General features: G+C 36.3%; 1 protein-coding gene across 1 annotated transcript in view; it reads right to left on the bottom strand.

Moving 5' to 3' along the window:
- The window catches only part of LOC131064199 (probable cytosolic oligopeptidase A), a 166,964-nt gene that overhangs the window by 48,292 nt on the left and 92,220 nt on the right, over positions 1 to 26,452 (bottom strand). The window contains exons 9-14 of the mRNA XM_057998254.2: positions 25,922 to 26,029; positions 25,557 to 25,802; positions 21,866 to 22,011; positions 9,493 to 9,610; positions 6,999 to 7,158; positions 6,844 to 6,875 (exon numbers count right to left, since the gene is read on the bottom strand). Of these exons, the coding sequence (XP_057854237.2) occupies positions 6,844 to 6,875; positions 6,999 to 7,158; positions 9,493 to 9,610; positions 21,866 to 22,011; positions 25,557 to 25,802; positions 25,922 to 26,029 (810 nt within the window). The remainder of the gene's footprint in view (positions 1 to 6,843; positions 6,876 to 6,998; positions 7,159 to 9,492; positions 9,611 to 21,865; positions 22,012 to 25,556; positions 25,803 to 25,921; positions 26,030 to 26,452) is intronic.

Genomic DNA, 26,452 nt, shown 5'->3' with positions numbered 1-26,452 from the left:
TATAGCTGACTGAGAAGCAGGACAGGGAAGAGTTACAAAGGTGTTACAGTCAAACTTTTTGCACTTAACCGAAACTAATCCAGGCATTGTTTGAAGCTATTTTGGATTTCAATCATTGTAATTATCATTGTAAATGATCTGTAAGTCAATGAGACTTCCATATTGTAATCGAACCTTTGGTTCTAGGCAGTGTGCCTGAATGCATGTGCATTCCCCTTATGTAATATTTATGTACTCCTGATCACAGTATATGAATATTGTGGGTTCCAATCCCACGGTGGTTTTTCCCTTTCCGGGTTTCCACATAAAAATCCTAGTTTAAGATTTTGTGGTTGATTACTTTGTGTTTCTGCATTTTACTCTCCTGCATTTGCTTCCGATGGTCTAAGAATAAGTTTGAAAATTTATTTACCAGTAGTACACTGATTCACTCCCCCCTCCTTCTCAGTGTTCCTTGATTTCAACAATGTATATATATATATATATACACACACATACACATATATACACATACATACATATATGATGACATTATTTGTGTTTATGAGATGCTTTACATAGATGTCACGTGTGATTTAATGCAAAACAATGTGTTAGATTGCTTTGATTAAATGCAACAATGATGTAAGTAAAACACCAATGATGAACATGTATGTCAAATTTAATATAATTGTGATTGATTAAACAGCCCATGAAGATTGCTTAATAAATGCTAGAATGATTAAACTGATACATGTGTTTGATGTTATTTGTGTTAATGAAATGCTTTACATAGATGTCACGTGTGATTTAATGCAAAACAATGTGTTATATTGCTTTAATTAAATGCAATAATAATCTAAGTAAAACATGATGATGAAAATGTATGCAATTGTGATTTATTAAACAACCCATGAAGATTACCTAATAAATGCAAAAATGATTAAATTGATACACGTGTTAAATGTGATCCAATTAAACAACTTGCCACAAGTGTTTAACTAAATGCAACAAGTGATGATTCAATGTACACATGTTGAGTTAAATGTCAATGTGATCTAGTTAAATGTTTATCTAATTAAATACAATCATGATCTAACTAACATGGTGCATAGAATACTGAATTATATGCTAACATAAATGAACATAATTTCTTAAAAGGATTGGAATTAGTTTACAAGAGGCAGCGCTTGGTAATAAGACAAAACAGCAATTAGTTTCAAATATAAGGGTTGTGTATTTTCATAAGGATATCTCTTTTCAAAGAGATGTCATTTGAATATGAAGATATAAAAAGTGGAAAAATTGTGGAAGTGAGAAGAAAACAATACTGATAAACATACATACATACACCAGCAGATTAGAGTGAGAAGAAAACAATAAAAGATCATTCAAAAGCAAATTTTTGAAGGAGACTATAACAGAATTTTAAGAAGAGAATAAAAAATTTCTGAAGGGGATTATAGCAGATTTGGAGAAGATATTTTAAGCTGATACTGATTATAGCAGATCAAAGGAGAATTATAGTAGATCTGGAGCAGATCTTTTAAGGTAATTTTGTAGCAGATTTAAGACAGATTATAAGGAGGTTTATTCTTCAAGAAGACTAAGAGTTTTCTGTTCAAGAGGTTGGTGCCTCTACATAGAAGAGATTAGTGTCTCTTACTAGGTCGGCGCTTAGGTGTGGGGGATTGGTGTCTCCATTGGGCTGGTGCCTATGTCTCCAGTAGATTGGTGCCTACAAATCATTTAAGAGGGGATTGGTGTCTCTTGTAGGTTGTGTTGTGACGTTTTCACACATCGCCCCATTGCAAATGGGGACCCATGTTTTTGCTCGTTTTGCTCGTTTTCGCTTTGCTTTTTAGGGTTTTGGTTTAGTTTGTCAGTTGTCTGGATTAGGGTCAAGCCTTAGGGTTTTTTCATTTTGGCGTTTTCAGGCCAGAATCCAGTCAGTCTTGAGAGCTTTTTGAGCTTCCTTTCATAGGATGCAATTTTGAATAAAGTGAATTCACCAGAATGGTCTATTTTCAATTGGAATTTTGAGTGCAGAGTCTTAATTTGTCTAAGTGTTGATGATGAAAATGTGAATTTTATTCAATTAAGTAATTTTGACCTAAATTTTGAGTTTTTTTTGATATTTGATCCTGGGCATGGGGAATGATTTGTTTTTGCCTTGTGAAGTGATTAAACTTGTGAAATCATGATATTTTGGCCTGTAGGAGCAAAATCGCTCCTGTCCCTCAGTGAAGGACCGGAACTCGTTTTCAAAAATCTTACTGTCTCTGCAGGATCAAGATGATTTTTCAAGTAGAAATGGTAAAGAAAGGCATGATCTTTCCGTTGAATATAAATTGAAGAATTTCACGAACACGGAAATGCCCCAGGAGTCAAAATCGCTCCTGTCCTTCAGTGAAGGACCGGAGCTCAAAATCAAATATTGCTTTGTCCTTGCAGGATTTTAACAACTTGACGATTTGAACAGGTCCAAGGAAGTGCATTTTACCAGTTGAATATAATTTGAAGACACAAACATGAAGAAAGTGGACCAAATTGCAAAAATCGCTCCTGTCCCTCAATCAGGGACCAGGGCGAAATCCATTGTAGCTCCCGTCCCTCTCCCAGGGACCAAAGCGAAATTTCTTATAAGGCAAAATTCACGCAAAGATCAAGCAAGTTTTAGGTTTGAGGCAAGCAAAGACAATGAATTGAACCCGTTGAAGACAAATTGAAGATTACGAAACATCAACAAGGGACCCAGATGCCCAAGTTCGCTCCTGCCCCTCAGTCAGGGACCAGAGCGATCTTTGCCTTAGACGAATTTCTTGCCAAGTTTGAATGATTTCCAAGCCAAAGGTGAATAAAATGGAGCATTACAAGACCATTGAAGATAATTTTTGAGGTTAGCAAAGTGAGATGAAGCCTACAAGCACAAATTCGCTCCTATCCCTCAGCCAGGGACCAGGGCGATATCTTAGTTATCTTGCTTTCATCCCAAGTTCAAGACACTCCAGGACGAAGTACAAGGTGGCGAGGACGTTTTAAGGTATCTTGATGAAGAACAAAGTTACAAGGACCGCCAAAATGAAGGATTTGCACTTAAATACCTAGGTTCGCTCCTGTCCCTCAGGCAGGGACCAGAGCGAAATTTTCATGAGAGCCTAGATTTTGAAAGTTGATCACGTTTTAAGTGTCCAAGGGGATCAAAAGGACTTCATTTTACACAATGAAAGCAGTGGCAAATTGATGAAAGCAAGTATGAGCACAAGACATTGAAGATCGCTCCTGTCCCTCAGGCAGGGACCAGAGCGATATTTATCATATTGGCCAAATCCTTCCAAAATCACGTTAAGTCAAGATCATGCGAGGTGGTAAAGGGTCTAAGGTATCTTAAGAAGGTGATATACAAAGGTTTCAAACGTCAAACGACTATCAATTGAGCCAAGGAAGCTATATCGCTCCTGTCCTTCAGGCAAGGACCAGAGCGATTTTCATTAAATCATTCATTTTCCTTCAAAATCAAGACAAGGCAAGGATAGGCAAGATCAAAAACATCATTTAGGAAGCAATGAATGAAGAACAAAGGTTGAAAGATGGCAAATTTTGGCTAGAGTTTCAAGATCGCTCCTGTCCCTCTCCAAGGGACCAAGGCGATAATCCTCCAAACATCAAATATGCCTCGTAGAAGCCAAGTGAAGTAAAGTGGAATGAAGGGACAACGTCATTACTTGCCATATAATGCAGATTGGTGATTGAACAAGCAAGATTAAGGAGAAACACCAAGATCGCCCCTGTCCCTCACCAAGGGACCAGGGCGATATTAGCTAAATCATTCATTTTCCTTCGAAAATCATGTCAAAGCAAAGTTGCAAAAGGTTTAAAACGTCATTTGGAAGGCGACAAAAGAAGTGAACGACAAAATGTTACCAATTTGAGCTAGATATGGAAGTTCGCTCCTGTCCCTCACCAAGGGACCAGGGCGATATCCACCTTAGAGGGCATCCATTCACCAAATCAAGTTAGTCAAGTTCAAAATTCCCAGCAAAAATGCCAAATTCAATGTGGAGATGGAGGTTTTAACGTCAAAAGCACAAGAATCAAGACCAAATTGAGATTTCGCTCCTGTCCCTCAGTCAGGGACCAGAGCGTTAGGTTTGCATCTTTCCACCTTTTTTAAAATTCTTGGCGTTAAATCATTTTTTGAATTTATTTTAAATGCTAAAATCAACAAAATCAAAAAAAAAAATTCAATTAAAATAGCATTTAAAATTAGCGCATGGGCCTTTATTAATTAATTTTTGCCTTTTAAAAATCGAGTTTATTTAAAATTATAGGCATTAAATTAATTAATTATAAATAAAAATGGGGCACTTGATTTAAAATATGTTTCATTTTACAAGGGTCGGCCTTTAAGTTTATTTTAAATTTGCCTTATTCACCAAAGTCGGCCTAGGGTCAATATGAAGGTGAGCGCCTATAAAGGAGGAGTAGTTTATTTCATTTTCACATCATCATTTATCATCTTTTCATATGCGATTTGGAGTATACAAAGGAAATGCGAAATTATCATTCAAGAGGAAGTGCGAATTGTGTTCAAGGTGCGAGTCTTATCAATAGGAAGGCACAAGCATTATCAAAGGAGTTCGAGTTTCAAGTTAGGCGAACTTGCCAAGGACATTGAAGAACACATCAAAGACTCCAAGGGTGGCGAATTGATAAAGAGGACGTTCCTTATCCTTGAAGATCACGTTGAAGGCTTCTAACGTTAATTTTGCCTAGGCAAATTCCTCATTTTGTATTCTAGTGTTAGCTCTCAAGAGAGGTATGGCGATATGGATTTATTGTTTTGATTTTGAATTTTGATCGTCATAATCTTAAATTTTGAATTTTGAATTTTGAATTGTAATGGCTCAATCGTTTTTTAGGAAATAATAACTCAAGGATTTATTATGAAGTTTCCTAAAAAATTAATCTAATCTATGTTATATATTGCAAAATCATGTTTCTAATTTTGAAATGTTGTGTAGGCATCAAATGGAGATCTCATCAAGGAAAATCAAGCCGAATCAAGGACGATCTTCGCCGGGACGATCAAGCCAGGACAGGGGCGACCTCTTTCAATCCAGCGTTCCAAGGCGAGGTACATCATCATCCTGCACATTAAGGACACATGGAGTTAGAACAAGGGCTCGTTGAAGAAGAAAATAGTTCCAGATGAATTAATTAAAGCAAGCTTCTCAACAACATCAAGTTGAATATCTACCAAGTTCCAAGTGTCAAATGAGGTGGCGTCCTAGTCATCATTTCTCCAATCAGTGAGGTCCACCTCAGCATGTCCAGATTCAATGTACTCAACTCATGGAAGGTGGCACAAACTCCGATGTACCTACCCCGGCTATCCATTGGTCGATTTTTCTAGAGGGGACATGTGTCCAAGCAATATAATTTTATCATTGGTCAAGCTTTAAATGTTATGTAATGGTTGTAACAAACCCTAATTAGGGTTTTCATTGTTGAATCTTGGCCATTGATCTTGAATTGATCTAAGCCATCAAATTGTATTGTGGGCACTATATAAGCCCTGACATTTTATTTTGTAAAATAATTAGAGAGAGTCAGAGTTAGTTAGTAGATAGAGAGTAGTTAGAAATTGATAGAATAGTAATTAGAGTAGAATAGGAGGACAAGGCAAGAAATTGTTGCCATTGATTGTAAACAAACTCCATTTTCATTGAAGTAATGGTGAAGTGTGTCGTTTCTTGCAATTTGCATGGTTTCTTGTTGAGTCTTCAATCCTAGATGGTAGATGATTAGATGAATGGAGGAAATGCGATTGATTAATGGTGGAATTCGTATATCCATACTACTAGCAGTTTGTTGATTGCAGACTTGCCTTGTGTAGTCAACTGGAATCATTCAGCTTAAGCTCAATTTCAATTTGTCGCTTCTTCATTGATATGCATCAACTTGATGGTGTCTATGCCTGCGGTGATGATTTGAACATCATAAAGCTTCCCTTAGAAGATCGCACTAGCCTTGTGGAGATGGTCCATTGATGTCAAAACAAGACCTAGTTAGAGTTTCCTCAAAAATCAAATCATTGCTCCTACATTCTTAGTATTAGGATTAGATCTTCTCTTCGCCCTCATCCTTTTTCCATTTTTTCAAATCTAAGCCAGTAAGAGCCTGTGTTCCAGCAAAGCAGATCGGAAGTTCAATCATCAGATGTAAGTCCCCTTGTGATTCCAGCAAATCACATCATACCACTGGAGTTTATCCACACGTAGAGACCCTACTAACCAGAACATTGGAGTCATCCTAACTGATCCTTCATGCGAATCTTCAGCAGTTAGAGACTTTATTCAAGAGAGGATAAGATGCCTACGAAACTTGTAAGAGAATTTTATAAGCTATATTTTGCCATGGTTTTCTCCCATAAGGGTTTCCACATAGATCATGTGTTCTCCTTGTGTTGAATAATTGTTAGATCTTGTGTGAATTATATTGTGCAATAGATATTATTGCAGTTGTTAGTTTGAAAATGTAAAGGATTATCTTATACTGATTCAACCCCCCCTCTAAGCATAAACGTGTGCTCATCACGCAAGATGTCAACAATTGTGAAGGAAGCTTCAGGTGACTTACTGACTGACATATCCAAGGTCGACGAGACAAATTCCTGGCTTGAGAAAACAATCATTATAAAGAAAATTCCGGAACATCACAATATGGCTAAACCTAGTTGACTGCATATATATTTTGATTCCATATAATTCAGAAGATTACAAAAATAAACAAATACAACTTAAACTATAAAGTAATTTAGATTGCTGAAGAAAAAAATAATGCATGCTATAGGCTATCTACCTTGTAGCTATAGTAACCAGCTTCATATCCACCTGTTTAACAGGAAAGGAACTTTTCAGAAACAATCAACAATACCAAAGATACACCTAATCTGAAAACCAATAATTGATAAATTTTTTAGAAGGCAAATTAGTTAGGGAGAGACTTGAACTAACCAGCAAAGATATGATTGAAACTGCAGAGGAACCTGTCTTCTGGAAGAGGTGGAACAACCTGTGTCTGCTGACCTACTCTACGATCAACATCATAAATTGTCTCTGAACCACCAGGCACATATTTTGAATGTAGCTCCAGATCAATACTTGCAAAACGGATCTACATGTTCGAATATCGAGTTCAGATGAAAATCAATCAACAACAAATCCAACCAACCATAAAATGAAAAAAAAGTATGTTTAGACATTGGAAGCTCCTATGATTATATAATTTTTAATGTTAAAGCAATATTTACATGTCAACCTTACATTATATCAAAACTTAAGAGAAAGAATTCAGGAAGTGGGATTCTAAAGGTAGCTAGTCTTGATTTGGCCACTGGCCAAAACAACACATAATGACGATGGAATGTGATCCTTGCAGTTAAAGTTTAGTTGAACATCTACTTGCTGCAAATATTCTAATTAGTAATCTAAAATCTTTATTCTTAATGATAGTATGCTGAATGTTTGCGCTCAACTATGGTAATTAACCAGTGTTTCTCCAAGTTACACGGACAGTGGGACAAGGCATTGGGAAGAAGGCTTCAGAGATGGGAAAAAAAAAACAGATTTTGGCAATGGTTATCAAGATAATATTTAGATATTGGTATTTGACTTTTTCAAGTAGAATTAAATTAAGAAATACCAAAAATAACTTTAACAAACTAAAAGAAGACATTTTAAATTGTGAACATTGGCCCATCCAAAGTGTATGACTGCTGAAACATTTCTACATTTGAAAGGGAGGGACCGCGTAGGTATCTAGAACAAATTTAATTTGAAACGAATTCAATTATGATGACAATGAATTTAAATCATTTGGTGCAAGTTTGACTAGTCTGACAGACACATTGAAGACATTGTTTCACCAAAAAACTATGTTGCCAGTTTGCTGGCATCTGCCCCCAGATCTGGATCTGTTTTGAACCAAATTCGCAGTTCAGATCAAAACGGCTTCAAATTCTTGCAGGGGATGTTTTCATGATTGTGGGTTCGTCCCAAGCAAACCTGAGTGAACCTTGAGAAAACAGAGAAAACCACGCCAAACCATGTAGAACCTGTGATGAAGCTGTCTAGTTTTTCATGTCTTTTTTTGTTTTGTTTTTCTTTTTGTAATTATTTCACATTTGTTTGACTATTAAACACAAAAGGAATCCCTAACCCTAAAAGTGCCATGTAAACCATTTGAAACCTTAAAACAAACTCATTTTATGTCAATTTGACTCACAAAGACAAAAACCATTCCTTTTTGCCGAACTCTCTTTCCTGTTTGTTATTACACAAAGACAGCTGAAGATTGAGCATTGAAACTTCCAAAGTGGTTTTCACTTATTTTGCATCTGTTGTTTTAAAAACTTATTTTCATAGGAATTACAAAGGCAACTAGTTCTAGCTCCACAGGTTAATCCCATTTCAAAATAGACCTGAATTCACTCCCCTTTGAAAGTATGTTGATATGATACGATCAATTTTTGGTGGTGGCGGTAACTTTAGATACTCCTCAAAGCATTGTCTAGGCTAAATTTGTTGCCCAACAACTACATCTCAAGACTATCTTCTATCTTATTACATACACAAAGTCAAATCCATGGAGATTTTTCTTCTAGCCGTGATAGATGTCTATAATTAGCTCTTTGTTCTTCTGAAAGGATTGCTTCATTTGGCCCAATCTAGTGCCATCGTTGTTGGTGCTCTAAGACCAGCTCACTTTTTTGTTCTATTGGGATCTCTATTGAAAAACTACCTGCTTTCATGTGTTCCTTGGAGGTTCCTCCTCGACTCCTTTGAAACCCAAGAGTTGCAAGAAGAGACATCTATGAACAATAACCACTTCACCTAGACCTCCATTCCTATCCCACTTGACTCAAATCTTTCTTTTTACATTAAGCATTTCATTGTTGACTATACTAAAGGCCCAATTCAAGAATAAATATATGAATTATAAGTGAATGAGAATTTACTTGAAAGTATGCAATTGAATCCTGATAAATCATCACATAATTTGATACATTGCAAAAACAGAACTTACATGAAAATATATGAATTATTCATGTTCTATAGTTTAAAGATATGATTCAGCAATATGTATTATTCAATAATAGTTATTTTAAGCTTTGGTTTACTAGAATGAACACAACTTCTTATGAATTATGAACTCCGCTGTGGTCTAAAGATATATTTTATCAATTTGTATTGTCCAATAATAGTTACTAGAAGTTTTGGTTTACTGGAATGAACACATATTCCTATGAATATGAACTCTTAAACATATTATAATGAACAAAATACACTTCAGATTTAGAAAATGAGATATTCCTCATTAAATTCACTCTTACAAATATTACCATGAAAAAGATGAAAGTACCTTAAGATTTTTTCCATGTGACAACAAAACCAAAATATCAAAGATTAGAAAATTTCAAGATAATAATAACATTCCAACAAAATATACCTGCCGCAAGTTCTGTGAAGCTGCCCTAAATGTCCGTGCAGCTACAAGCTTTGAGTATATTGATTCTGAGAGTGTTTCGCCAGTTTTGTAGTGCTTAGCAATACCCATGAGTGTATCCCTGTATGTGAAATAGTTAGAAGAAAAGGTATTCAAAGAATGCAACTTAAAATTATTTACAAAGAAAGAAGCAATCATCATAACTAGACCTCATGTACTTGAGCATTCCTGCCACGTGATCTACCAAATTGTAGTTTACAGTACTTATTAAATTTACAACTTACAAAAATAATCAACTGATCAAGACAAATGAGGCACGGTCAAGCAATGCCTTGATCGGTCATGACCGATCAAGACATTACTTGATCCTGCCTTTTTGTTTATACTAACAAACAGCATGTTACGTAAATGCCAATCGGTGTGGAGTATGACCGAAGATTATCGGTGTTTACCAAGCGCTAACACCCGATAGTATATCGGTGACTGTCAATGCTAACAGCCGATAGTTATCGGTGTGTTAGCCTTGACAACCGATAACTATCGGTGTAGACTAGCACACCGATAACTATCGGTGACTAACATAATATCACCCGATATGTTTCCAATATATATTACATGCACCCCGACATAATATGCAACCCGATCTAATATAATATGCAATCCGATAATATATTAATTGGTGTCATCATTATTTATGTTTAATCAATATTCATCTAAATACAAGATTCATTAGATAGATGAACATGAGGAAGATACATAGTATGATTAATCAATAGTTTGTCCATATGCAAATATAGAATGGCTATCAAGGATGAATTAATTGCTTGATGGTTTTATCATAGTTATCGATATGATAAATGATTGAATGAGAGACTTCATTTATCTCTCATTCAATCATTTATCTTACCAAAGCTATTATACATTAACACTCCCTCTTAGCTAGGTAAGATGAATGTAGACAATATATTCAAGCATCATAATTTAATTGATAGTGATCATTTTAGTCATCCATGGGAATCATACCACCTAATCATTTGGTATGAAGTATCACCTAAACACGTGATACTGGAGTTCATTATATCAATCTTGCAATTGACAGGATATCACCTAAGCATGTGATATTAGTATTGCCTACAGGCAATACTTAAGGATAATCATATGAGAAAGATTAATTTCTCACCTTATCCTAGTTGTGATAAGTGCACTAACACTTTTATACAAATGTTTTATCACAATACAATCATGGCACATCCATGACATACTAGAGATCCAACATGATAACTGGTTTGGACACTATAAGATCATCACCTTATAATGTCCCCATACAAGCATTCACTATCTTGAGAGATCGTCACCTCTTAGATGTGAACCCAGGGGATAGAATCCAAAAATTTGTCCTAAGATGACAAAGAGGTTTACACATTAAACATCTTATGGGTATTCAAATATAGATTACAAAGCAATTTACCTTTCTATCATACCTAAACCTTTTCTGAAGTGATCAACCTTCACTCTGGAAAGGGGTTTGGTCAAAATGTCTGCAGTTTGATCTCCTGTACAAACATATTCCAGTTGGATTGCATTCCTATCTACCATATCTCGCACATAGTGGTATGGAATCTCAATATGTTTGGATCTGTCATGAAACACTGGGTTTACTGAAAGTTTTATGCAACTCTGATTGTCACAGTGTATAACAATGGGTTTCATAGGTTCTCCAAACAATCCTACAAGCAACTTCCTGAGCCGTACTGCCTCTCGAGCAGGCATAGAAGCTGCAATGTATTCTGCCTCGGTGGAACTTTGAGCTACAGAAGACTGCTTCCTGCTGATCCAAGATATCATAGTTGAACCTAGCCTGAAGCAACACCCTGAAGTGCTTTTCCTATCTGTTACACTTCCAGCCCAATCTGAATTTGTAAAGCCATGTAAGTCTATCTCAACCTTCTTGTATTTGAGACCAAGGTTTAGAGTACCTTGTAGGTACCTCATAATGTGATTCACTACAACCAGGTGTATCTCCTTTGGTTCACACATAAACTGACTTAGAGCATTGACTGCATAACAGATATCTGGTATTGTATTTACCAAATACATCAGAGACCCAATCATCTGTCTGTATTGAATAGAATCAGTGGGTTGTGACTCTGTTGTTGCTTCTTTACGTTTATGTAAGTTGGTTTCCATAGGAGAGGTCATGGGTCTACAATTTAGCATTCTGAATCTCTTCAAAATATCCAAAGTGTACTTTCTTTGGTTTAGTATGATGTTGTCAGAATTCTGCCATACTTCTACTCCTAGGAAGTAATGAAGGAATCCTAAGTCCTTCATATCAAATTCTTTAGATAGATCATTCTTGCATTGTTTTATAAGTTGATCACTTCCTGTGATTAATAAGTCATCAACATATAAGATCAATATTAGCATATCATCTCTATTTCTTTTGTAGTAGAGATTAGGGTCTGCATCATTTTTGGAAAAACCTAATCTTGAGAGATAGGTGTCTATTCTTTCATACCATGCCCTGGGAGCCTATTTGAGCCCATAGAGAGCTTTCTTGAGTCTACACACATGAGACTCTGTGTCATGAATTTCAAAGCCTTCAGGTTGCTCTAGGTAGACTTATTCTGAGATCTCACCATTTAGGAAAGTTGTCTTAATGTCCATTTAGTGTACCTTCCATCCATTTGCTGTCGCAATGGCTAATATAGCTCTTACTGAGGTATACCTGGCAACTAGTGCAAAGGTTTCTTCATAATCTATTCCTTCCCTTTGTGAGAAGCCTCTAGCTACAAATTTGGCCTTGTGTTTTTCAATACTGCCGTCTGCAGCATGTTTGATTTTGAACAACTATTTAGATGAAACCACAGATTTCTTGGTTGGTCTAGGAACAATCTCCCAAACATCGTTCTTCATAATGGATTGATACTCTTCAAACATGGCATCCTTCCATACTTGATGTTGAAGTGCATCTGATACATTGTTTGGTTCAGCTTTAGAGACGTCATTCATAAGGGCAACATAGCTAGCAAATTTATTAGGCCTTTTGCTTTCTCTAAATGTTCCTAAGGGAGAAGCAAACTTTTGAGCTTCTTCTACAGTTTTGGTGGCCCATAGTGGTCTTTTCTTGAGGTTTTCTCTAGGTGGACTTAAAGTTTCACTCATAGTTTCCTCAGGATTCTCCCTCTGAAGCTCAGGAGTAGGATCTCTATCTAAGCCGGAGTTAGGACTATGGACTTCACGATCTAGAGAGCTTTGGGCTCTTTTGAAGGCTAAGTTTTCCTCAAAGATCACATCCCTACTTAGTTCAATGTTCTTTTGGTCGGGTATATAAATTTTGTAGGCTTTGGAGGTTTCACTGTATCCTACAAAGATTCCTCTCTTTCCAAAGGGCTCTAATTTTAATCTTTTCTCCTTAGGTACATGAATATACACTAGACATCCAAAAATCCTAAGGTGGCTTATATCTGGTTTTGATTTTGTAAAGACTTCTTCAGGGGTCTTGTCTTCAAGATGAGAGTGAGAACATCTGTTTTGAATGTATACTGCAGTGCTGGTTGCTTCTGCCCAAAGATTGATATTTAGATTCTGATCAAGAATCATAGCTTTGGCACCTTCAATGATTGTCCTATTTTCTTTTTCTGCTATCCCATTTTGTTGAGGGTTGTAGGGTATTGTTAACTCCCTCTTAATCCCTAAATTTTTACAAAACTCTTTAATTAATTCTGATGTGTATTCCTCCCCATTATCAGTTCTAAGGGTTTTAATTTTGTTCCCTGAGTAGTTTTCTGTTAATGATTTGAATTCTTTAAACCTATTAAGGATCTCTTCTGATTCTTTGCATTTCAGAAAGTAGATCCAGGTTTTCCTAGAGTAGTCATCGACAAATATCACATAATACAAAAATCCCCCCAATGAATTTACAGACATAGGTCCACATACATCAGAATGAATTAACTCTAAGACTTTACTTGTTTTCCTAGTACTACTCTGAAAAGCACCCTTAGTATTTTTGCCTAGGGCACATCCTGTGCATGCCCCTGAATGATATTGCTTTAGCTTAGGTAGACCTGTGACAAGGTCTCCCATTGATGATAAAGCTCGAAAATTTAGGTGGCCTAGTCTTCTATGCCAGATTTCATTGGCATCTATAGTTTCATGAGTTAGGGCTAAATTGGGCTCTGTGCATAGCTCATATAGGTAGCCTTGTCTTTGACCAATTGTACTAGCTTTCTTGATAGATGAGTTCTTTGGCCAAGCCAACACTTTGTTGTCCATGAATGTCACTCTGTATCCATTGTCCTCCAGTGCTGATATTGAGACAAGATTCCTCTTAATGCCTAGAACATATAGTACTCCTTCAAGTTGTAACGATACACCTGACTTCAGTTTGATGGTGCAGTTTCCAACTCCTTTGACAGGGTGTGTGGAGTCATCTCCAATGGTTACCTCTTCATCATTTTCCTCTCTCAAAGTCTAGTACTTCTCTGAATCCTATGATGTGTCTGGATGAGCCACTGTCGATTACCCAGGAGTTCACTTTGTTTGATGTTTGATGTGAGTGCTGAATAGAGCACATACTTCTCGGAGTCCTCTTCCCTTTTCGATTTTCCTAATTTGGCAAATGTGGCTTGTTTAGCTCTTTCTGGACATTTGGCAACATAGTGCCCAAATTTGTCACATCTGTAACACTGAATTTGAGAGAGGTCCTTTTTGAAAGAATTCTTGCCATGACGACTCTTTCTCTTCCTGAATTGCTTCTTCTTGCCCTTTCTATCTGAGTTCATAGTTAGAACTTGAAGATCTTCATATATATTCTTTTGTTTGATTCCTTTCTTATTTTGCCTTGATTCCTCTTGGAGACAGTCAGCCTTTAGTCTATCGAATTTTGGAAAGTTGTCCCTTGCATTGATGCCTTTGACGAACGTTTCCCAAATACTAGGTAACCCATCTAAAGCAATGAGGGTTAAATCTTTGCTTTGGATCTCATATCCAAGGGTTGCCAGTTCATCCTTTAAGTTCGATATCCGCATGAAGTAGGCGTTGACTGATTCTCCTTTCATCATGGTTATATGATTTATCTCTCTTTTTAGAGCCAAGGTTCTACTGGCATTGGATATCTCAAAAGCATCTTCAAGTGCTTTGAACATGTTGAAGGCTGATTCGTGTTTCTTTATAATGGGCATAATATTGTTCCTTACCCCATCAACTATTATTTTGATAGCCTTATCATTTCCTTCTCTCCAAATTGCTTGATCGGGTTCAGTCTCAGGTTCTTTGGATTCAGTCTTTACGAATGATTCAACTTTATTATCTTTTAGTATCATTTGAATTCTGAATTTCCATGCGGAGAAATCGTCACCTCCTGCAAGTCTGTCTTCAAATCTGATAGCGCTGGCCATTGATAGGATTGTGATGTTGAATATATACTTTATTTGAATTTTACGTAAAATTGAACAGCCTCAGGTTCGATTTAACTATAGCTCCAATACCATGTTAAATGATGTTCAATTTACATTCAATATGCAAGTTATCTTCTATTATCTAATTTGGTATTATTACTTTCTTATTGTATATATCTAACTATCTTCTTGCTTGTGGCAGATGAGAGGAACATTTAATATTTTCTATGTCCTATCTCAAGAATGCCACTTACTATAAGTATATGACAAATGAGGCACGGTCAAGCAATGCCTTGATCGGTCATGACCGATCAAGACATTACTTGATCCTGCCTTTTTGTTTATACTAACAAACAGCATGTTACGTAAATGTCAATCTGTGTGGAGTATGACCGAAGATTATCGATGTTTACCAAGCGCTAACACCCGATAGTATATCGGTGACTGTCAATGCTAACAGCCGATAGTTATCGGTGTGTTAGCCTTGACAACCGATAACTATCGGTGTAGACTAACACATCGATAACTATCGGTGACTAACATAATACCACCCGATATGCATTCCGATATATATTACATGCACCCCGATATAATATGCAACCCGATCTAATATAATATGCAATCCGATAATATATTAATCGGTGTCATCATTATTTATGTTTAATCGATATTCATCTAAATACAAGATTCATTAGATAGATGAACATGAGGAAAATACATAGTATGATTAATCAATAGTTTGTCCATATGCAAATATAGAATGGCTATCAAGGATGAATTAATTGCTTGATGGTTTTATTATAGTTATCGATATGATACATGATTGAATGAGAGACTTCATTTATCTCTCATTCAATCATTTATCTTACCGAAGCTATTATGCATTAACAGTACGATGGTACAATCCTTTAAAAATGGCCTACAAGTGCCCAATTAGCCATGTAAGACTCCTAAGTGGAACCAGATATATTATGTCCAATTCAATTGCATGCTATTTGTTACAGTACTACTTAGATAAAGGTAATCACAACTACCACTAGCGGCCATAAATAACTCCTAAGGTGATAAATAACAATTAAGGTTTGCAACATAATTCGTGTGGTTGACTTGACTATGGACAATGTCCAGCTTCCTTGACAATCAACAAGGATATCATGTGAACATAGCAATACCCTTTTTCTTACCATTCAGCAGCATAAAAAAGAAACACACTAAACACTGGCAGGAATTAAAGGAAAAACCTCAGATATCTAATGTCAAAACTTTAACTGTTAATCTCTAATACTGTTGAGCAATATAGATAGAACGTTATCTATGCCAATCACAATGTGTGTATTCAAGTCTGCTAAAATCAATTCCAGCTAAATTTAGAAAAAGATAAAGACAGAATGTAAGATAAAACAAAATGAGTAATATACTAAAAGTAATCCATAACTGATATATATGGTTTCATTAGAGAAGAAGCAACTTATAAGCTCCAAGGTCTTGTTTGCAAGAATCTCTCAGTTAGTAAAAAGCACAAAGTTTTAAAAACAAAACAATGTTGTGATCTTCCTATTAAAAGGAGAAAACCAAGATATTGTGTTGCAGTCTATGATCCCTAAAAGATCAAGGATCTACACAGATACTTCAGAAACAACATGAAAAAAAAAATTAAAAATTCATGACTGACATTCCTGTAGTGTATGAAATTGTGTGCTGATGAGTGAGCTACGGAGCTCTATTATGAATGGTTCATAAGGCACAGCACTTGTTGAAGGTTTTGCACATGGGGTGGTGTTGGTGTGCATTTTATTACCCACCGGACACGGAATAAAATGTCCAAAGACACTCTATCCTCTCTTGAACAAAATCACTGCATATGCTAAGATTGCGAGAAGATCATATGGTGATTCCAAGGTTTCTTTTGTCAGGTCTTGACGTGCGGACAAGCTCAATGGGCATTGTGATATGCTAGTAGTACACAAAGGGACTTATGCTTGGCTCGTTCAATTCACAATGAAGGTCTAGACAATGAAGCTCTATCGATTGGGTCTTGTATCATGCACTTTAAGAAAACTGAAAAGGAGATAAGGATTTAGAAGGACTAAACTATTCCTAAGATTTCAAGAGACGGTATTGACTAGGTGAAACCAATAACCACGCTTCGCTTCGCCACGCTAGGACAACTACACAAAGTGGGTGCAATCTTCAAGGTGTGTGCTTATGATTTTCATGTCATGAATAACTACCATCAAATCGAACAATATTTATCCAGATAGAAGTTAAGCAACCACAAAGTAAGCTCAGACTAACTTTACACAATGAACAAAAATCATATGTTCATCAAAAGTATGAGTGGAAGATTCCCCATAAATCAATACTTATCAGATCTTGCATTCGTCTAACATACATGAAATAAAATCTAAACTATGATGAGGGATAAGAACCATGCAAACTCCAAAATAAGAGAAGTAATCACCATCAATTCGAACAATGCATTACTTATTACTTTGGCAGCCATAAACAACAATTTGCTTATCTCAACATGCTTTGCAACATGCTCCCATGTTTTACAAATGAGGGGCGAGCTCAATTTATAGGCTCTTCAATTACAATTCAATGGTCGGGATTGATTTTGAATCAACAGTCGAGATTACAAAATAAAACCCTAATTAGGGTTTGTCACAACTAACTACCCCTCGACCAATGAGAAAATCACGTTTGGGGACACTTGTCCTTTTGCTAAATATAAACCAATAATAAAATAGAAAGTTGTTGCATTGTGGAGTGTGCCTTTTAGAAGCCTCCATGGATAAGTCAGGTTCATTGAACCTGGAAATGTTGACTTGGAACAATTTGATTGGTTGGAAGATGACGAGGTGCCACCTTAGAGTGTTGGATGTCCTCCTTGATCACTTTGTTCTTTTTAGAATATCTTTCCTTGCCAACGACTCTATCCTTTGCACTTGCTTCTTCCTAGCTTCAATCTTGGATTCCCTTTGAGATTTTGATCTCTTCTTCTCACTTGCATTTGAATCTTTGAGGTCTAGAAGTCTCCCCTTGGAGCAAATGTTTGGACTTGAAATTATTAAAAAATTTCTTTCCTGACTACTTTGAAATTCCTCCTACTTGAACTAGACTAATGTTATTCCTCTGAATTCTCCAATTTGTGTCAAGAAATTGTATATGGAAATTTGTTTGGAATACTCCTCTTGTCTCCATCTGATTTTGATTGGGAGCTTGTCTTCAATTCCTCAGGAGTCGGGAGATGAAATCCTTCAAGAAGTTACCCTAATTGCTTCAATAGGTATGGGATTGTCGATGAAATCCCCAAGAAGTCCGAATTTTTTTCTATATTTTCACCAAGTCTAAGGACTTTTCTTTCTTGATGCCTTGAAATTCTTTCAAGTGCTTTGAATTTGGAGAAGAATTCCTCTGTGCTTTCGCCACAATGGAGGAGATTGGAACTTTCTCCATGAAGTAATTCCCATACTTAGCCAAATTTTGGCTATTCAATTTCATTTTGTAACACCTTCATGCGGACCTTCCAACACTTAGCCAAGATTTGACTCTTTTGTTGTGGAAAACTCCACACTTAGCCATTTTTTATTCTCTTTTTTTTTTTGTTTCCTCTTGGCAAATTCCAACGCTTGGGTCAGACTTCAAAAAAAAAACATAGATAAAACATCCATTGCCAAGGCAGACTTTAAGGAAAACATGAATTTTTAAATATCTATTGGGCGGAGTTTGGGATTTTCATGGATTTTCATTATTTTAGATCGGACCTTGGCAATTTTGAGGATTTCCTAACTCATGCAGATCGGACTTGAGGAAAAACATGGACAATCCTCTAGGCACACTTTTCCTAGTCCAAGTCGGACTTAGCACACTTTATGACATGGTTGGATAGGACTTCAAACATTCTTTTCCTCGCTTGGGTAGGACTTTGAGAATAATTTTCCTCACTTAGGTAGGACTTTGAGAATAATTTTCCTCGCTTGCTTCAAAAAAATCCACTTGCTGTCTCCGAAAATCTTCCTTCATTGAACTTGGGAGAGAAAGTTCTTTCAACTTTCAAACTTGAGAAAGAATGAGAATGAAAATGACAAGTTGAAATTGATATGAGGTTGAGAAGTTCGATCTTTTTAGCATCTTTACATTCTTTCATGGATTTATCAAACCTAGTCTCCTTCTCATCTTCCTCAAAATGACAACTCAATCCCTTCAAAAGATTTCAAAAGGAAGTTTTTATTTGGCGCCACTTCACACTTAGCCAACTTGATCATGTGTTGGCAAGGAATTTTTTAGAAAATCACGTGTAAATTTCTCTAAGTTGGGCAAATTTTGAAAAATATTTGAAGTGTTTAGGTGAATTTTCTCGACTTTCAAACTTGGTCAAACCCTTAACCATGGCGGACTTTTCTATGTGTTAGGACATTTCTTTTATGACCATGGTGGACCTTGGCATATGTTATGCCATTCTCTTGGTACCTTGGGCGGACCTTGTGTGATCTCATGCCATCTTTGCTTCTAACCTTGGCGGACATGATGTGGTTGTATGCAAGGTGGACTTGACACTTGGTCAAGACAATTCACTCTTTGGGGAGCGGACTTTATGCCTTCTCATGCCAAACCTTATCTCCCCTTGGTGGACTTGACACTTGGTCAAGATAATTCTTGTTTGGGAGGTGGCAGACTTTGCTGATTGCTATGCAATCTGTGTTTCATGCTTGGTGGAGTTGCTACCTTGGCAAGACATTCTTACTTCAGCCTTGGCGGACTTGGACATGTCCTACGCCATATGTTTCTCCATCATGAGCGGAGCTTAGCCTTTGCCGTGCCATTTGCATGTTTTTCTTGGGTGGAATTCCTCATGGCACAAGACATTCCATCTTTACTTCAACCTTGGCGGACTTTGTCTGTTTCCATGCCATTGTTAGCTTTTCCTTGGCGGAGTTAGCTAGGTGTTATGCCACTTTGATGTTTTTCTTACGCGGACTTGTCACTTAGTCAAAACATTCCTTTCATTTGGCGTGGTGGACTTCACCCCTCCGTAAGACATTTCTTGATTTGCTTGGGCGGCATCTAGTATGGCATAGGACATTGCCATCTCCCTTCATGGCTGACTTGACACTTTAGCAACCCAATTACATGATTTGTCTAGGCAGACTTGGCTCTTAGCTAGGACATTTCTTTCTTTTCTCAAGCAAACATTGTCGTGGCCTGAGACATGGCCTTCTTCATTTAGAAACTTTCCTGCCATTTACACTTGATGGATTTCTTAATGATTTTCAACCTTAGAGGTCAATTTTCAATTTTGAAAACATGAAGCCCACTACCTTAACTTGACCTTTCCAAAAATAGAAAAAAGAAAGGATCCCTAAAAAATAGGAAAAGCTTTCTAAAAATAGCCATTTCAGGGATCGTGCCCAAAGTGCCAAAAAAGAAACTTCTTAAAAATAGGAAAAAGCAAAAAAGCAAACTTTCTAAAATTAGAAAGTTGTCTAGATTGACTCAAATCGATTGCGTTCTTCATCCTTGGGCCTTCTGAGCACTTTGATGGTGTCCAAACATTGTTTCGACAAATGATTTCCCTAATTGACTTGATGACCACCTAAAAACTCAACTCCTCATTGTAAAAAAGAGTAGTGATTAGCAGTTGCAACGCCACGGCAAAACCCTAAAAAGCAAAATCAGGGAGGTCCCCAGTTGCAATGGGGCGATGTGAAAAGGTCACAATAGGTAGCAAGCTAAGTAAGCTTGACCATGGGGGAAACTCAATTGTTAAGGACACTTGAGCCAGTGTTGCATTGGGATGGATGTCTTCTCACGAAGTTTTGGTGGTTTGCCCTTGTGAGCATCACCTAGATGCAATGGGTGCTAAAAGAACCATTCATGGTCATGAGTGAGGGGTTCTAGGAAACCACTCAATCAAGATTGAATACAAACTCACAATCCAAAATTATCACATAGCTAAAAAATTGCCAAGACAAGTATGTAATGGCAACAACAAATTATTAAAAAATTTAATGAGCCAAGTTATCTCAGCACTATGTAAAGCGTGACAATTGTAACTCAGGCTTCCAGCAATGTGCAGGAAAACTAAATAACATAGCTCATCAAAGACTGACCAAATCATTTGCCTTTATGGAAATAAAAGTGAACAGTGGATAGCTGTAAGAAAAAATAGCAAAGCATGTGTACATGTAAGCATCAGTTAAGAATCTAGGCAATATCATGACAAATTATAGCCAGAACTGACCAACCATACACATCATTAACAAACACCTTCATGGTTTTAAGTTTGCCTTTGTATTTCTCTGTTTAAGTCAGCATTTTGCCATTTTCAAGTTCATTTGACACCTATTAATGTCTATTTCTTTATTAACCAACAAACTCATAATCTTTCTTTTTCACCTCCATTATCAATGGAATGCATGCATGGCTCGTTAATCTTCAGTTCTTAGATTCCCACACTTAGAATGGCAATGAAGCATACACAACTTAAATTCCATTGAGCGATTTAAATTTTCACTTACATTTAGGTAATTTCCATCATATGAATGATCACTCAAAAGTAAAAACCGGATGACAATAAAGAACCATTTCATTAAGTTTGAAGTTTACCAAGAAGCAAAATCATATTCCTTCAAGTACACACTCAAACAACTCATAAACACTGCATGTCACCAGTGAATTTCACTTAAATTCAGTGATTTCAATTATCAACAGCAAATAAGAATTTTTTCATATATGACTTAACTGAAAACTCAAAGGTCATAACAAACAGCCAGCATGATTACAACAAAGACCCAAGTTATTGACTTCCAAATTTACCTAGCAGAGAAACCATAATCCATAAGTACACATTCAAGAACCTAGGCGATAAAAAATCATCTCCTGCTTTCTAAAGAAAGTTACCATGCTAAAGAATTGTCCAACCCCTTTGTGCCCAAAAATTTCATACAAAATAGATGGTAAAGACCAATTACCTGTGGTAGCACCAGTTCTCCATGAACTGTGACGGAAGCTCAACTGCATCCCACTCTACACCTCGAATGCCTGCTACTAATCCTTCATCTTGTTTGGTAAGCATATGTTGTAGAGCATGCCCAAATTCATGGAATACAGTCTCAACCTAAAAGCAATGCAAGAGAGATGATTAACATCGTGAATCTGATATAAATATTATGATGCTTCATAAAAGCATTACTTTCTTGCCAGTGTAAACATTGAGATAAATGTCATACTTCTGTTATTATCTAAATTTAAATGAGCTTTTGTTCTGCATAATGAAGAGAGATTGTTTGGCTACTCTAAATCAACCAAATCACATTGGTAGGATATGGCTAAGCATTTAAATGATTTATTGATTCCACAATTTACTAAATAGTAAAACTGTTAAATACATAATACATGGGCATATACATGTCAGTGAGTCATGGACTTTACCTCTCTTCGTATTAAATCATGGGGAACCAAGTGGTAACACTTTCGTAAATGCTATGAGTAGATGAAGAAATGTTCTGTACAAATCTGATCTCTATGTTATACTAGACATAAATACATCAAATAAGATTAAACGCCACAGGTAAAATGCAAAGATGATCCAACCCCAAATTCTAAGCACACACAAGATGTCAATATACAACTTGTGACAAGCTTCTAATCACTAGAATGTTAAAGTAGGCAGTATAAATCGATTAGGATAAGTTTTCAATAACAATCAAGCCATTTTCTCCCCCATGCTCAGTACTTGGCTTGGTTCATGCCATTAAGTTTAAATAAATTAGCTACAAATGAGCAATAAATGTTGAGTTGAACTACTGTTCTATTGTAGCTCTAGTAAACATGAGGCTTTTAAACGAGCATATGATACTTCTAGTATCCTGAGGTCATCAGGAGTGTTAGATTTATGACTCTGTCAAAGTTCATGTAGTTAAGTACTAAAAAGTTTAAACATCTATCCATCAATATCTAAATTCTAGGATCTAAATGGAAGTTTTAATTCAACCTCCAGCAAGACAATCAAGACACACAAGTCAATATAAGAGTTGATATAGTACACAAATTAAATATTTGTTAATGATTACTTTTAACTCTCCAATTCACTTAATTTGACTTTGAATGTTTCTTTTTCACTCAAGATTTTTGAAAACATGGCATTCATACTTATACAATTCATTATCTCAAACTCAGATTAAGTATATTATGATAATCATTGTGGACATTGAATAAAACATGCCTGACGCTCGTCTAATAATCCATCTTTAAAATATTAAAAACAATGTGAAGATAGTAAACAATGTTCCACATCTCCACACTTTCTCCATTCATGTTGTGTATAGAGGCAGTTTTTGCAATATGTTATTGGCACAGCTCATGACCCCAAAGATCTTAGATCAAGTTCTAGCATATGATCTGAAGAGAGAGAATCTGATGTCAGAGAACCTGAGTTTAGGCCAGAGTAAGTGGCATCATGGTCCACCTACCATGGGACGGCCAATGCTAGATTAATGTCCATCGAGCAGTTTGAGGACTAAGGAATATGTATACCTTACAAAGTTATGATCGAGAAGCAGACCTCAAATTGAGAGACAGACATCTAAGCTTAGCCCCCAAGATTGTGGAAATTGTCAGCTGATCTGTAAGGCTTGGCTTCATAAAAAAAAGAAAGTTCTTTAGAGCTACTAAAGGCCATAACTCTATTTTTGCTGATAATAACCACAAGCTATCAGAGCTCACAGAAGCAAAAAATATGAAAGAACAAATTGTCTCTGCAATCCCTCACAAGAATGGGATAAGAGGACAACATTGTATCCAAAAAGCAGATAGCTTGGTCTCAAGCATTAGTTTTTAAGACAGTTTTGAGTCTCCGGTTCCACCGGAAATTGGCTTCACTCACTGAGAGAATCTTCAAAACTTTATTGATGAAGATAAACAATAGTCTCCTAATACTTGCTTTCAGTCGCTTCAGTTTTCCCAAAAGCAGTTTTCTTGCAGGTTTTGATGAAGGTACAGCTTGTATTTGTCTCACCTGTTAGAAAAACCTGGTGTTACATTCTATTGAAATTCTGACAGTTTAGACTAGAGTATTACCGCATAGGTTTTTTGTGTAGTGTGAAGCAATTATGTGGCATGTGTCATGGTGAATTTCTGATGTCTGATGTTTTTCATTTTGTGCAAAATTCAAGATTTATCATATTTAACAGGAAGAGTATTATAAAAGCCAGAGTTCTGAGACGGGCAAATGTAGAGACAATGGCATAAAGCACACAATTGATGTATACATAAGTTCGTCCAAAAATACAGATAACAAATAAAAAGCCTAAAACAAAACACAGCTCCTATATCCAAACACCATGTATACAGCCCAATTGCATAACATAGGTCCATAAGCTAGGTTACTGGGTTCTGCTCTGCCTGCCCGGAATCAGAGCCTGGTTTGATCCAGGTCCCAGTGCAGTCCAGGTTCACACCTGGGTTCGTCTTGGGTGCAGCCCGGGCGCCCGGATTCCCAATGGAAATTATCACCTGGCTGTGGAAGCAGCCAGAATTTCATGAAGAAATCCTAGTCTCTAAATTCTAATCTGATTTCTCCTCTTGTATGCACTTCTTTTGATCCATTTGCCATCTGTAAGTAGAGTGGAGGTGTGTTCTAGGTCCTTTTGGGCCTCAGCGCCTGCCTTCTTTGTCCGCCACTTAGCCACAGCTTCTAATTGAGAGCAACATAGAGCCCAACTCACACGTCAAAAAGCTCCTCGGGAGGAATATATTTATGTAATGTCCACAACTATTGATTAATTAATCTATTTAATATTTATTAATTTTATAGTTTTTTTTATTAATTCAATGATATATTTATGTTATAATATATGTATTAATATATTATATTAATCTATGATTCTATATAATATAATATATATATATACACACACGTACCCGTACTGGTACCCAAAGGAAAAAAATTTGCCTTACCTGCATACCCCATTCCGTTTCCGTACCAGAACCCGTACCCAAATTGGTAACTTAGTCCATAAGTATGCTAATCTTAAGAAACAAATTCTACAAACTAAAGAAGAAGTTTTGGGCGGTAAAGTGGATTTTCATAATTTATAATTGAATAAGCATTGGGAGTTCTGTATAACCACATCTGCAAACTACTCATCATAATTATGAAATGGAGAAATATCAACAAATAATTTATAATATGCTCAATTCTCTGCACTATCTCCTCTCATCTTTATACATGAATACTACATTTACAACAATTCCAATGCAAGTTGACTATAGTTTTGCTGGCAACTCCAAAGGGCCTAATGTTAAATTAAAATTCAGATAGACACAAATGTTAGGCTGACATTTAGAATAAACCATACAGGTTGAATAACCTGTATTTTTATGCCATACATGACCATATTGAACTAAGATACATTTCCTATATGATTAGTCTATAATTGAATCCTTCATAGCTACAATGTTATGTAGCTTCAGCTAGTAAATTCCTCATAGCTTTATCCTGAAATCTATTTTTTGTGGATAGGGTGTATAGCTAGCTGCAACACATATTATTCTATTGATGCATGTTGGCTAAATTCAAGAAAAGAAAATTAAAGGTGAACAAGCACAGAAGGCAAAATGTAAAACTATTCAGAGGGAGAACATATCAAATTAATATGTTACCTCTCGGAAAGTCATTAGGCTTGGTTCATCTCCAACTGGTGGAGTCTGATTGCAAACCATGTGTGCTATTGGTAACCTTACTGAACTACCATCCTGTGCAAGGACACGGCTTCGGCCAAAAACTTCATCCATCCATGCACCACCTCGTTTTTCTGAGGGCCTTGAATATGGATCAAAATAAAAATATGCAACTGGGCTACCTGATGAGTCTTTGACAGCATAGAACCTCACATCCTTGTTCCACACCTGGAAACAGATATCATGAACATAGAAACCATAATAACATGGTAGCATCAGCTATAAATTAAATTATTCTTGATGTAAAACAAAACAATTAATTAAAATAAGCAAAACGTTGGTCTTACTGGAGCAAGACCATCTGCTGGTTCAATGTCAATATCGAAAAGCATTTTTGCGAGGCCAAAAAGGCCATCCAATACTTTTGGCAAAGAGAAAAATGGTCGTAACTCTTCCTGAAAAAGACAGTTTTTACAGTATATGCATCAGTCCCTATTGAAATGGTGAAAAAAATGCTGCTTCTTACTTCTACAAAGTGCACAAAACCACGTGAGCTGCTATGCAAAATGCTCCAAAATGCTAAAATGAAGACAAGTCTTCCAATATATAAGGGAAATTAGGAATGTTGCCTTGAAGTATTATTTGGTCAGAATAATCTGAGACAGTTTTTAATAAAAGCATTTTAGTGAAAAGAATTAAATTACCATTATTTGACTACCAAAGAGAAAAGTGATACACAATTTCCATTATCATTTCCAATACATGATGACTGATTTTATTGAAATTTTATGGATTCTTTACATAACATACGGCACTCCATCTTAAGATATTTCCTTTAAGGTTTATTTGGAAATATTCCACAATCTATCACTTCTCAT

This window comes from Cryptomeria japonica, chromosome 6, assembly GCF_030272615.1.
Source record: "Cryptomeria japonica chromosome 6, Sugi_1.0, whole genome shotgun sequence".
In the NCBI taxonomy this organism is placed as follows: domain Eukaryota; kingdom Viridiplantae; phylum Streptophyta; class Pinopsida; order Cupressales; family Cupressaceae; genus Cryptomeria; species Cryptomeria japonica.
This window is presented reverse-complemented; position numbering and strand designations above follow the sequence as displayed.